Source organism: Calliphora vicina, chromosome 4 (genome assembly GCF_958450345.1).
Source record: "Calliphora vicina chromosome 4, idCalVici1.1, whole genome shotgun sequence".
In the NCBI taxonomy this organism is placed as follows: Eukaryota; Metazoa; Arthropoda; class Insecta; order Diptera; family Calliphoridae; genus Calliphora; species Calliphora vicina.
The window spans coordinates 57,518,580-57,531,416 of NC_088783.1; the positions used below are offsets into that span (position 1 = coordinate 57,518,580).

The window sequence follows — 12,837 nt, forward strand, 5'->3', positions numbered from 1 at the left end:
CATATTGTTTTAGTATTGTTAACATATGGCATTTGACAGTTGAGGTGACAGGCGAGAGTGCTTTTGCGTAAGATTACGTGAATCTTTATTAAAAAAATAGACAAATTTTAAGTTAAAATAAATTCAACCATGAGAAACTTAAGAAATTGCCAAAATCTGCTTAAACGTTGTTATACAACAGGCGGCGCCAAGACTCCTGGTGCATCAGCTCCAGCCACTAGCAATGTCAAGGGCTTATCCAGCAACTGTGTCAAACCTGTCTCGGAACCCGTAGGACCTGGAGCCTCTCCAACTGGCCAATACAAAGTACCAGAATATTTTTGTTTCAATCGCTTCAGCTTCGCAGAGGCTGAAATCGAAATGGCCAAATATCGGTGCCCACAACCCACGGCTGATAGAAAGTAAATGTGAATGGCGTATGTGTGTGTGAATTAAAAGGCAAAACTAAATTTGTTGTAAAATAAAGTTGATTATTAAATGATAAATGTTGAGTGTTTATTGAATTCATAAATATGCTGATTTAAACAATCATTTCCAGTTCGCGAGCATAGAATATGGCCTGTTCAGCCAATTCCACAGATGGTAGTATTTCTTTTGGTTTTATCGATTTATCAACAAAACTGTATACATTATCAGCTCCTAAAAGCCAGTTACGTTTCTTGCCGAAGGCTTTAACATCTTCAATCGATTTGAGATTGAGACGTTTGCTAGCCTCTTCTATGGAAATTTTTTCATAGGCTTTTTCAATGCAACCAGCGATTTCATCACGCACAGTGCACAACAAAATATCCATAAAATAGCAATAGATTTCGGAAGGGGCACAGCTCTAGCATAAAAAAGAAATAATTATTAAGAAAACTGTATAAAAAACAGAACTCAGCGATTTACCTTGGCTTGGAAAATTTTATTGTAACGTCCCTCCATTATGTACTGTTCCAATGCTAATATAGGGCATATATATTTGTTTGAATGAATAATTTCGGCCTGTAACAATTCCAATTCAGTATGAAATTCCGAAACACGATTTACCGACAGCAAATACAACAGATTTAAGCCCAAAAGCTTATACATATTTTCAGATTCACCGATTTGTTGTCTGCAATATATTAAGCATTAACACAATTTATTTAACAAATTAACTTAAACTTACTTGTAATCATAGTAGTAACATTTCAATTGTGACATGTATCTTTCAAAGGCTGGTATGTCTTTGGTGACTACACTGTATTCTACGGCAATTTCCAAGACACTACGCGATAAAATCATTTCATTTTTCGAAGATTTCACATCTTTTGTAGGCAAAAAGGCCAATTTGGTAAGGGCCACCTGAAAAAAGGACAATTTTTATAATGATAAGCAAAAACTTGCATTAAGTTTTGAGGTTATCTATTGGGAACCTTTAATTGATCCAGCAATTGGCCACATTTCTTAATATTTTGCGGTTTTTTATTCCATTCTGTATTTAGTTCTTTATACAAAGTTTCAACTTCAGTTAAATCCGACATTTTTTAACAATTCTTTATAAAAATCTCACTGAAAACACTAATAAATTTCTTCTTGTAAATGATTTGCAATTTTTGTTTCTGTTGTTGGCCGTTGTTTGTTTGTTGTCAAATCCGTTTTGTTCTTGCTGTTCTCAACTGTCAAAATTGACATTTAGCTTTGCTCAGTGTATGGCTACATCTATTACAATAATAAAACGAAATTTGTAAATACAGCTTAAAATTCTACAAATTTAAGTAAAATTTTAATTGTTTTAAAAAGTAAAATAATTTTAGTTTCAAAATATTGATTCAATGCTAGGCTTCATTAGCAGAATTGTTAAGAAATTAGTAATTTAGTTTTAATTGTAATAGATTACAGAGGTTATTTGGTCCGCCATTTTCTACTCAAATGTCAGTGGTAGTCTATTACTATTGCTTATACAAACTCACCACATTTTTACCTATATACAATTATCGCATTCTTACTTATGGATAACCCCTTGTGTTCTGTCAAATTGCTGAAGATACATTTAGCTAGTCATCTCTTTCTTGGGAAATCAAAGAGAAAATTACCACTTTTTTCCAAGTGCTGCCGTACAAAATATCATCAAGCGTTGGTCGACATCGTTTAACGTTGCAATTTTATTGATAAAATTCCTTAAAAATAATAAGAAATAAACATTAATTTAGTGCAAACAGTGAAATTAAAACATGATTAAGATAATCAGTCAATAATATCATAAAAATAGTGAATTAAAACATTGTATTGGCCTGGCATTTGCGTTCTTTGTGGACGACAAAAAAAAACACACCGAGAAAAAAAATCTTTGATAATTTCGTCGAAAGAAAAAACGAAAAACTAATCTAGCTGTACATTTTTAATTTTGTTGTGAAAATTTCCTTTCTAAATGAACGACGATTATTTTTGTTGCCAAATCTCATATATCTGTAAAAGTTTATAAAAAGTAAGTGATTTATTTTTTTTTTGGTATGTCCAAGTCTAATTATATTGTTTTTCTTTGCTGTTGGTGAAAAGTCCGCGCAATAAAGAGGCAGGCTGACTGGATTGACTCTGTGACTTACGTACTTGTATATTGTTGTATTTGTAGTTCGTGCGTGTGTTTAGTTGAGTGCGAGAGTGTATGTTGTTGCATTCATATATTATTTTGGTCTGCCTGCCCGTTTGTTTTCTTATGTTTTAATTTGTGAGTACAGTAGGGCAAAAATAAACTAAATTTCTATGAAATCTTATTGTAAATTATAATCTAGTTTAACAATATTTAATTTATTTGTGAAAATTGTAGAATCTGTGTTAATGTTATTTGAAAAAAGGTTAAATTATTTGTTTTCTATTGGATTTTTTTTCGTGAAATTCCCGCCAATTTTTAATAAATGGGTTGCCAGATTTTGGAAAATATTTTAAAGGGATCAAATAGATAATGGGTGAACAAAATTCTATTAAATTCGAGTCCAATATGCTTAATAACTGTATATTAAAACGTACATAGTAAATTTTATATTTTTAAGATTCTGAAATGTTTTTTCAAGTCTTATTATTTATTTGAAATCCAAATATTTCAATAACATCTGTTATATTAATGTTCTTTATGTCGGTGCAAACCGCAGTTTTTCATGGCTCAAAATAGAAAAGCGACAATTATTCTTAGATTATCAGAACTATTTTTAACAGAAAATTTTAATATTTTGAACTGGAAAATATACTAGGTATTATCTTGTAAGTAAGATCCGACAGTAAATAACACGGTTTTAGACCCGGAAATCTATCCACAATATATAAAAGAGTTTATTGAACAATTGGATGCAGAAATAACAATTATTTTCGGGCTCTGAAATATTCATAATTCAATAAATCTTTATTCGTTGTCCAAATTTGTTTTTAATATGGAACCCATTTCGTTTTCGAGAAGCTGTCAAACAATATAATAAATACATATCAAAAATACTATAAAAAAAATCAAAGACATGATAAAACATCATTTTTTTTTCCATAATCACCTTATCCCCTATTTTAAATTTGTTTTATCCCTGGCGCACATAAACTAAATTTGTTCTCAAACGTTATTAGCATTTTGACATTTAGTTTAATGTTTTAATTTTTTTTTTTATTTTTAGCATATTTCTACCGTTGATTCTATGTGAAAAATGCGTGTTGGAAAAAAACCCAACGTCGTGGAAGCCAAAAAGACACGTTCTTGTGTAGTACGCTTAGAGAAATTTTCCAAAAAATCACCAAACGTATCGCCTTCTCCGGAAGATAATCGTAAAACTACACGTTTAAGTTCAACGGCTATGGCTCCAACACCTAAGCAACGCAGAGGAGGAGGAGTGACATTACAACAAGAAGAGAAACCCTTCGGTGGGACCATAAAAAAGAGAATCGTAGGTGGCAGCAATAGTAATTTGCAAACTCCACAACAAAAGGCCACAAACACCAACATGTCTAATATAAGATCAAACCAAAAGATCAAGATTATTCCCAGATCTAATAAAACTACACCGGCCTCAACACCATCTAGAGAAGAAACACCACCGCCAACAATTGCCGCCGGCCGATCAAGACGAGCTATAAAACCCAATCCCAAATATGCCAGTGAAGATTTGGTCACACCGAAAGTTGTGCGCAATGTAGCGACGCTAGGCTCCTCCACGAGCAGAGGGTCTACAACAGCTGGCAAAACTCGTAAAGCATCTACGAGTTCTGATGATTTCTATAACCGCAATTCAGATGATGAGTATGATGGAAATCAAAGGGATATGGACGACGATGATGAGGATGAAGACATGCGTAACGATAAAGCCTATCAGGCCAATGATAAGGATGAAAATGATTCAGATTTTTCAGTTATTGAAGAACAACCCGTGCGAGCAGCTAGACCACGCGGTCGTCCCAAAAGAGTTCAGGAACCTACACCAACTAACAACAAATTACCAACTCTTGCAGCCTCTTCTAGTGTAAAACGCACGACGAATTCTGCAACAGTAGCCAACTCTTCAAATCTCCGTTCAGCTCCCTCACAGTTACAGCAAATAAGACGTTCTTTAGCTTCTGCCAATGCTCAACGCAACATAAATTTATTGTCTGGTACGGCCCAAAAACGCAAATTGGAAGAATTACAGGATTCTAGTGATAACGAGAGCAGTTATACTATTAAACGCAAACAATTAGTACTTTCCAATTCGACGGGTCCCAAAGTAATAATGCCGGTTAAAGAAAATAGAGTTAATGCGTCCTCCACTCCCTTGGCAAAGAGTCGCTTGGCTATGCAAAAAATGAGCACGACGACACCACAACACATGCAACAGCCTCAAACTGTAAATGGTAGCAATAAGATAAATAATAGCCAAACGACTTCCTCACGTCGGGCCATCGAAATATCAGCCAAATCCCATACAGAATCAATTACAAAATCATCGCTAAGACAGACAACAAACGCAAACGCAGCCATGACTAACCAACATATGCAAAAACCACAAAACCAAAATTCTCTTACAACGCAAGCAAAAATATTGGCTGCAAAATCCAATAGACTACGTATAGGTTCACCTAAACTACCCATGCAAAAAGAAAGACAAAATAATGGATCTGCGATATCAATATCTTCAGGGTCAGCTGGCTCGTCGTCTTCGTTGAATACTAACAGCAAAACCAGCGACAAGACGAAAGCTCTAAATGCAAAGTCCTCCGCATTAAAATCAAAAACCACAACATCACCACACAACACAAACGCCAATAGTTTGGAAAATATAAATGAAATTAAAGATGATTCACCAAACTCCACTATGGATGATTTCGAAACAATGCCCACATTCACGATTGTCAATGTGAATGACATTATCAACAAGAAAGGAGATGTTCTCATAACAAAAGCAAAAGCGAACAACAACAGCAAAACAACACCCACGGTAATAGAATTTTCGGAAAGTATTAGTTTAGATGATGATGACGACGACGATGATAATGACAATGACTTTAACGACGATGTGCAGGAAGTTGCAGCGGTGGTCGCTCCTCCTCCAAAGAAATTACAAAAATTATCCACTCTCAATAATAGAAAAGAATTTGAGAACAACAGAAAATCTCCCATGACTCGTTCGAGCGAATCATTGAGGAAGTTACCCACAAAACCAGCAACTTCCGCGGCCGTTTCCTCCTCCAACAAAAACCAAGCACCTCAAATACTTAATCATAAATTGGGCTTACGCAATTCAAGAGTATCAGCAAAAGCGACCACAACCTTAACGGCCACATTAAAGTCGCCGGATAAACCGGCACCACGTATTCTAAATTCAGTGGTGGGTAAGAAAACCCAACCGGTCAAACCAATGATATCAAACATGGATGATTCGGCCGATGAGAGTTTTCCGTTGTCGTTGGATGAAGATGATGATGATGATGCTGAGGTGGAGGAAGAAACCGAAGATGAGATCGAGAGTAGAACTTCAAACCTTATGCAAATGACAGAGAAAGCCAGAAAGAGAGATCAGCAACAACACCACAACCACCAAAACTTAATGGAGGTTGACACCGAAGACACCGAGTCTCAAAATACGGAAGAAGACGATACCGTGTTACAAACCACCAACAATAACGCTAACTTCACCAATGCCTCCAATGCTGTGGCCTTAACACCCAAGCAAAATACTGCATCTCAGCGCAGAAGACGTACGCCAGGCGTCTCAAATACTCCCATTGTGGTGAGTAGTAATAAGAAGCGCCTGACACCGGCAGCGGCTAAAGAAAATTCCTTAGCGGCCACCAATCAACAAATCAACGATACAACGACTGGACCTGCTGCAAAACAATCCCTGGCTACAACGCTACCGGTCCCCCGTAAATCGAATGCCGAAAAAGTTGTAATTTCCAAGCAGGGCGATAAAATCATTAAGAAAATCACTTGCTTTGAAACCTGGTATGTCATCAATATGCCAATGGAGGCCAAACGGCCCGCGGTTATGAAAAATCAACTGGAAATGCCTTTAATACGTTTGGCCAACAATGCTAAAAATGTTTGCCTGCCTAACGATCTGTGGAGCAGTAAAGTCACCCTCTATGAACTCTCTGCCCAAACACTGGGTAAAGGCACTTTTGCCCACTTTACGGGCGACCTATATGAGCATCATATCAAAGAAGAAGATCGGGGAAAATATCAGCCGTCGTGCGTCATGTTCCGCCGATCGATTGAGAAAAATCACGCATCTCGAATGCCCTATGATCGAGCCGTTATATTCAAAAATAAAACCTTCTACACCAACATCGAGGGCAAGAATGTACGCCTAGTGGGAGCACCCAGTATAATAAATACCGAAAAAGAAATTGAAATTCTTCTGGAAGTGGTGGATGGTCTGACTCTTCAAAGTGATTTTGTTGAACATATTTCTATAGTACAGTAGGAAGGAAGAAACAGCGAAGAAATTAGTAGAACATAGTAAATCCTAAATTTCTTTTGTAAAATATGTATAAAACGTAACTAGGTACGTTATAACTCTAAATTTACTTAGAAGTGCACAATACATTGCGTAACAAAACCTAAACCTAAACATGCTGACAAAAAGTTGAGAAACTAAACAAACAACAAAATTTTAACATTTTTATACCAAGAAAATTACTAATAATTATAATTTTTAGTAAATGATTTTGATTTTAATTTTTTTTTAATTACAAAACATCAAAAGCAAAAGTACTCTTGAGTATGGAGTATGTTGCTTGCTTTTCAACTTAAAATTGAAAAAAAAAAAATAAGTAATTTATTTGAAAAACTCATCATCCATCATTTTGTTAATCTATATATCTATTGTTTTCTGTATTGAAAATAAGGACCTTTAGTTTTAATTTATTTAAGTTACAAATAAAATCTAATTATAAACAAAACAAAAACAAACAATAAAAATAAATAAATAAACTTAAAATGTAATTGAATTACGTAAGAGTAAATAATGTAAATTTCGCTTTATTAACTAACAAAATAATTTAAAAAAAAAACAATATTATATAAAACTAAGAATAATAAAAAAATATTTGAAATATGTAACTAATGAAACGACTTTAAACAAAACATGCAAGTTTACGTTACAGTTTTAATTTTGTATTTCTTAATCTGCACAGTTGTCATACAAACTCACTCTACATACATTTTTAACATACAATTTTTTTGTCTTAAATTTAACTATAATTTTATCATATAATTATTAAAGAAATTCTTAGTTTTACATTTTAATTTTTAATGTAAATTATATAGTATGTGTAGACAAAACAACAAAAAAAAAATAAGAATAAGAACGTTAAACATTTTTTTAAAAACAAATTTAAAAAAGTATATGGGTTTTCTTCATTACTAAAAATCGCCTGGCAATTCATAAGTTTTTCATAAGAGGGCTTTTTTTATTTTATCTTATCAAATCTGTTTAGTTATATATATATATAATTAATGCTAATTAAAGTTACAAATGTATAATATTTGAAGTTTAATAAAAGTTAATAAAAAAAATCAACAAAAACCCCCATTTCCTTGAATATTTATAGACCTGGCAACCCTGCCCGTTTTGCAGTGTGTTCAGTATTATATGTAAAAAATCCGTCAAGGGTTGTATTACAAGAACAGTGATGGTAATTTAGAGATTTCCCGTGAAATCTAGCGATTTAGAATCCTGGTTGGTTAACCCTAAAATCGAATTTGAAACCTGAAATGCATCAAATTTGCAAATCGTAAGTATTTTCGTTGGTATCGTATTAGGGAAACTCTGAGTTTGCACAGGTTGTATGTGTCGTATGGGCAGTGCTACACGTTCAATATACATATATTGTGATATTTGGATCGCGATCCGTAAAATTAGGTTATTCTGCGATTTGGATCGCGATACATGAACACTGCATGCTACACGTTCAATAAATATCGCGATACCGGATCGAGGTCAATATATATTGAACGTGTAGCAGTGCTCATATATAGAGCGCGATCCAGTATTGCGATATTTAGTGTAGCATGCAGTATTGATGGATGGCAGAATAGCCAAATATGCTGAAATCTAGATCGCGATCCAAATATATAGATGATAGTGATTTAAAAATTTTTATATTTTAAAATCTCATTTTCCCAAAGGAACGGTGTAACCACTATTTTTTTTGTTTGGGATTGTTTACTCTTACAAGTGTAATCAGCGTCAAATAAAATAAAACTAAGACCCCGATTTGCGTTATTTCGACATACATGTAAGTAATTTTTAAAATTTGAATTTGGAAAGAATTTCTTTGAGTGTAATTAAAAATGATAATTCAGACCATTTGCAAGGACTATATCATAAACAAAATTTGGTAAGAGTTTGTCATTCCGCTAGTAATTTCCACATTTTTTATTTGGTACCCCAGCATAAATATTTTGGATCGTTATATATATATGTCCGTTTGTCTGTTGAAATCCACTTTCCGAAGCTGCCAATAACTTGCCAACTTGAATTCAACGTGGTTCCGTTGCTGCTTAAAATAGAGAAAATCTGCCCAAAAAAACGATTCAAATTTTTTTCACCAAAAAAATTTTTTCAATTCTTTGGTGAGGGGCATGGCAGAATCATGCCATGGATGAGGGGTATTTATGATTCAGCACATTACTTATATTAAAACAAAACCAAATACAAAATATGTGTATAAAAATTAGAATCATTTAAATATAATACATATAAAATCCTTTGAATGAACATAAAATAGTTATCTGCAAATGATTTTATAAAATGAAATTCTAACATTTTTTAATTCAAATTTAAGATTTTGGCGAATTAAGCTCAAAGGTGTGTTGAAATTGAAAAATTACAAATAAGCTTTATAAAATTTATTAGATCCTTAGCTTTTTTCAGATTAAATCTATTACAATTAAGCTTTAATTTGTAAGAGATTAAAACAAAAATACAAATTCATGAAAAGATATTTTCATTATTTTTTGAGTATGAATCAAAGCAATTTGAATGAAGCTAAAGTATTTCCAAAGTTAGTTCTCTGGAAATTTAAAGATAAATCTCATAAAAATTTTGGTATTCAAATAAAATTTAATAGAAATAAGTTTCATATAGAAATAAATCACTCGACTTAATTTCATGCCAAATTCCGAAAATCAATTACATTTTTGCTCATTTATTCAGTGTAGGGTATTATATGGTCTGGCTTGACCGAATGCAGCAATCCTTAAAGGCTTTGTAATAAACGGATTATATCAATAATTTTCTGAGGTCCCATTTGTTGTACTAACATTTTTAATACAAATTACACTACATTTATAACGAATTGATTATATAACGAACCTGTTTAAAAGTCCCTTAAAAAATACATACTTTAAACAAAATCTATCTTAATTAGTTAAAAATAAATTTAAAAATATTTAATATTACACTTCAATAAATAATTATTTTTGAGAATCACCTTGAGGTACAGTCAAAATGTATGATCAAGTGAGTGAAAAATTTAAAATTTTCTCGATTATTCGAACGAATAAAAAGTATTATTCGAATAATTTACAAAAATACATTTTACGAGATTTACATGATAAGTTTTTTTGTGACATCATGTCTTGACATTACTAGTCGATTCAATTGCGTGACATTGGATTCAAGGCTTGAATTACACTTGCTTTCAACTTGAATTCCAGATAAAATGTTTATTGAGTGTATTATTATATAGCTTCGCAATAAGCCTTGAGTTTACGAACAATTAATTGGTATGAAAATAATTAAATAACATTTGCAAACTGATTTCCTTCCATACAAAACACTTCAAAAAGTAAATTTTTAAATATTTTAGCTAATTTTGGGCAGTTTTTATTTGAAGAGACTTGCGCAATTAAATTGCATAATGTGAAAGGGGTCTCACAAATGTAATGTGAAATGTTATTAATAAAAAATTATTAATTTGTTCATGCAATATTTATTCTCACCATATTTTTACACTGAACGAAAAAGTGTATAAGGCAATATTTAGGTTACATTACTACCAGAAAATAAGAGTTGCAAAATATTGGGATTATTTGTTTATAGGTACATATATATATACCGTTATAATATTAAAAAATTTTAAGATGACACTTAAAATATAAAAAAAAACTTCATATATTTAATTACCACTACTATTTACCTAAAATCAACAAGTTTAGATAAGAAATCCACAATTAGTAACAACATGTATTGGAATGAAAATATATTCAACAATTTTGCAGCTGTTTTACTAGTTCCGAGTCAGCATTAATTAAGAAAACAAGTGAGTAAGAGCAATCTAAATAATAATCAAATGAATGATAAACTGAAAAATATTGACGTTTTGGTTTACGGTTCAGCTATAGTAGATTTTATATGGTATGTATGGTATTAAAAGACACAGAAAAACTATTCGAATTTTAATATGTAATTTTCTAATCTTATACAAACAAAGCTATGTTGATCGGTTACCAAAGGTCGGTGAAACATTACATGGCCACAAATTTGCCAACGGTTTTGGTGGCAAAGGAGCCAACCAGTGTGTGGCTGCGGCACGTTTAGGTGCTGAGTCAGCCATGATCGCCAAATTGGGCACGGACTCGTGGGGAACTCAATATGTTGGACAATTTAAACAGGAACGTATTAATGTGGATTTTGTTAAACAATGTGAGGGAGAAAGTACGGGAATTGCCCAAATTGCCGTTAGCTCCGAGGGAGAAAATCACATCATTATTGTGGCAGGAGCAAATAATAAATTGAATGCCAATGACGTAACTGATGCTCAAGAATTATTTGAAAATGCCAAAGTATTACTTTGTCAGTTGGAAACGCCTTTGGAAGGAACATTGGCTGCTTTGCAGACATTCAAAGGCATTTCTATATTGAACGCAGCTCCTGCACTAAAGAACACGCCTACTGAACTATTGAAAGCAGCCACAATTTTATGCGTAAATGAAACAGAAGCTGCATTAATGTGTCAATTGGACGATATACAAACATTAAAGTGAGTAAATATTCCTATGGTTATCTTAGTACTTCTACCAAGTTAATTAATCTATTAAAACAGCCAAGCCAAAACTGCAGTCAATAAACTTTTGGACATGGGAGCGTCAACTGTAATTATAACTTTAGGATCCCAAGGCGCCGTTTATTCTTCTAGTAAAACTAAAGGCAAATGTGTACATGTCGTTGCCAATAAAGTGGAAAAGGTTTTGGATACTACTGGAGCTGGTGATGCATTTTTAGGAGCCTTAGCTTATCATTTGGCACAACACCCTGAAAAGGAACTTCACCAGCATATAGGTTTTGCCAACTATGTGGCATCTTACTCCGTACAATTTCCTGGTACACAGTCGAGTTTTCCTAAAGCGAAGGATATACAAACTATTTTACCTCAAAACTACCCCTATAGTGAAATATAAAAACGTTAAGAATAAAAAAAACAAAAAAACTTAATTGTCTATAAATATTTGTAAAAAAAAAAGGCTGTACACATTTATTGTTAACTTGTTAGGGATTTTAGAGTAACATATTTAAATAAATGCTTATAAAATTTATTTTTTGCCAGACTTTTTGATGCCGCCTCCTACTAAAGGTCCTTTTTGGGAAGCCTTTTGCTTAGCTGCATCTAAAGCCTTTTGTTGTTCCTTTTGTTTTTGTTTGAAAGCTAATTCATCATCGTCCATTTCTTTAGATTCTTTTTTGGGAGCTTTTAAGGGCTTCTTTTTTCCACCTTCACGACCAGACATTTTTTGTTAATATATCGTTCTGTAAATAAAATATTTCAATATTATAAATGTTCTAGAATTAAGGCACGTTTTTTTTAATAAAAAAAAGAATGAAATTAATAAGAGAAATTGTTTCTAACCTCCCCGTACGCTCAATTTTTTTTACACAATACTAAAGAAATTGTGAGGAAAAGAGATCAAGAAAATCACACTTGCTTAAAATCGTAGTATATATGTAACGTATGCAAAAGGGTATTAAAAAAATACCAGTATTTTACAATTTAAGACTGCCAGACTAATTTGGGATTGAAATAGCGGGTGTAGTATGTGTTTTGATGAAATTATGCGCTGTGCGGCTTTAATATAACGTTCTGAATTCGTGTATGCTTAACTATTTTTATACCATTCACCTTCGTGGAAAGTATATATCTTCTGGATCCTTATAGATAGCAGAGTCGATTAAGCCATGTCCATCTGTCTGTTGAAATCAATTTTCTGAAGACCCCAGGTATCTTCGGGATCCAAATTTTCTGCCAGACATGCTTTCGAGAATTTTCCTATTTAAAATCAGTAAAATCGGTCCACAAATGGCTGAGATATGAGGAAAAAACCAGGAAAACCTCGATTTTTGACCTAGATATGGATTACAAAGT

At 32.9% G+C, this 12,837-nt stretch overlaps 5 protein-coding genes and 1 long non-coding RNA gene across 7 annotated transcripts in view; 4 read left to right on the top strand and 2 right to left on the bottom strand.

Moving 5' to 3' along the window:
- The window catches only part of Arfrp1 (ADP-ribosylation factor related protein 1), an 89,583-nt gene that overhangs the window by 45,152 nt on the left and 31,594 nt on the right, over positions 1-12,837 (top strand). The window lies entirely within an intron of this gene.
- Positions 50-485, top strand: NdufV3 (NADH:ubiquinone oxidoreductase subunit V3). Its single transcript, XM_065507066.1, has one exon. It carries the CDS (start codon positions 130-132, stop codon positions 403-405), a length of 276 nt encoding a protein of 91 aa, XP_065363138.1. The 5' UTR covers positions 50-129; the 3' UTR covers positions 406-485.
- Positions 450-1,627, bottom strand: Rpn12 (regulatory particle non-ATPase 12). The gene is made up of 4 exons (XM_065507064.1): positions 1,398-1,627; positions 1,151-1,326; positions 889-1,096; positions 450-826 (listed from the first exon to the last, which is right to left on the bottom strand). Exons 1-4 carry the CDS (start codon positions 1,503-1,505, stop codon positions 521-523), a joined length of 798 nt encoding a protein of 265 aa, XP_065363136.1. The 5' UTR covers positions 1,506-1,627; the 3' UTR covers positions 450-520.
- On the top strand, positions 2,039-8,000 carry LOC135956647 (M-phase inducer phosphatase). 2 transcript variants are annotated; one of them, XM_065507198.1, is made up of 3 exons: positions 2,039-2,449; positions 2,521-2,689; positions 3,618-8,000. In XM_065507198.1, exon 3 carries the CDS (start codon positions 3,648-3,650, stop codon positions 6,894-6,896), a length of 3,249 nt encoding a protein of 1,082 aa, XP_065363270.1. In that variant the 5' UTR covers positions 2,039-2,449; positions 2,521-2,689; positions 3,618-3,647; the 3' UTR covers positions 6,897-8,000. The 2 variants fall into 2 exon arrangements, with proteins under 2 accessions (XP_065363270.1, XP_065363269.1); XM_065507197.1 differs by lacking the exon at positions 2,521-2,689.
- On the top strand, positions 10,718-12,279 carry LOC135957954 (ribokinase). The gene is made up of 3 exons (XM_065508805.1): positions 10,718-10,835; positions 10,912-11,460; positions 11,524-12,279. The coding sequence occupies exons 1-3, from the start codon at positions 10,771-10,773 to the stop codon at positions 11,876-11,878; spliced, it is 969 nt and encodes a 322-aa protein (XP_065364877.1). The 5' UTR covers positions 10,718-10,770; the 3' UTR covers positions 11,879-12,279.
- Positions 11,932-12,433, bottom strand: LOC135957955 (uncharacterized). Its single transcript, XR_010576437.1, has 2 exons — positions 12,325-12,433; positions 11,932-12,224 (listed from the first exon to the last, which is right to left on the bottom strand). It is a non-coding gene; the product is annotated as an uncharacterized LOC135957955 (long non-coding RNA).

Excerpts from the sequence above, each read along its gene's own strand:
- NdufV3 (XM_065507066.1), top strand. The coding sequence starts at position 130 with ATGAGAAACTTAAGAAATTGCCAAAATCTGCTTAAACGTTGTTATACA.
- LOC135957954 (XM_065508805.1), top strand. The coding sequence starts at position 10,771 with ATGAATGATAAACTGAAAAATATTGACGTTTTGGTTTACGGTTCAGCT. Across the intron at positions 10,836-10,911 it reads GCTATAGTAGATTTTATATG|CTATGTTGATCGGTTACCAA; the intron begins GTATGTATGGTA and ends ATACAAACAAAG. Across the intron at positions 11,461-11,523 it reads GACGATATACAAACATTAAA|CCAAGCCAAAACTGCAGTCA; the intron begins GTGAGTAAATAT and ends CTATTAAAACAG.
- LOC135956647 (XM_065507198.1), top strand. The coding sequence starts at position 3,648 with ATGCGTGTTGGAAAAAAACCCAACGTCGTGGAAGCCAAAAAGACACGT.
- Rpn12 (XM_065507064.1), bottom strand. The coding sequence starts at position 1,505 with ATGTCGGATTTAACTGAAGTTGAAACTTTGTATAAAGAACTAAATACA. Across the intron at positions 1,097-1,150 it reads TGTTACTACTATGATTACAA|ACAACAAATCGGTGAATCTG; the intron begins GTAAGTTTAAGT and ends AATATATTGCAG. Across the intron at positions 827-888 it reads ATAAAATTTTCCAAGCCAAG|AGCTGTGCCCCTTCCGAAAT; the intron begins GTAAATCGCTGA and ends TTTTTATGCTAG.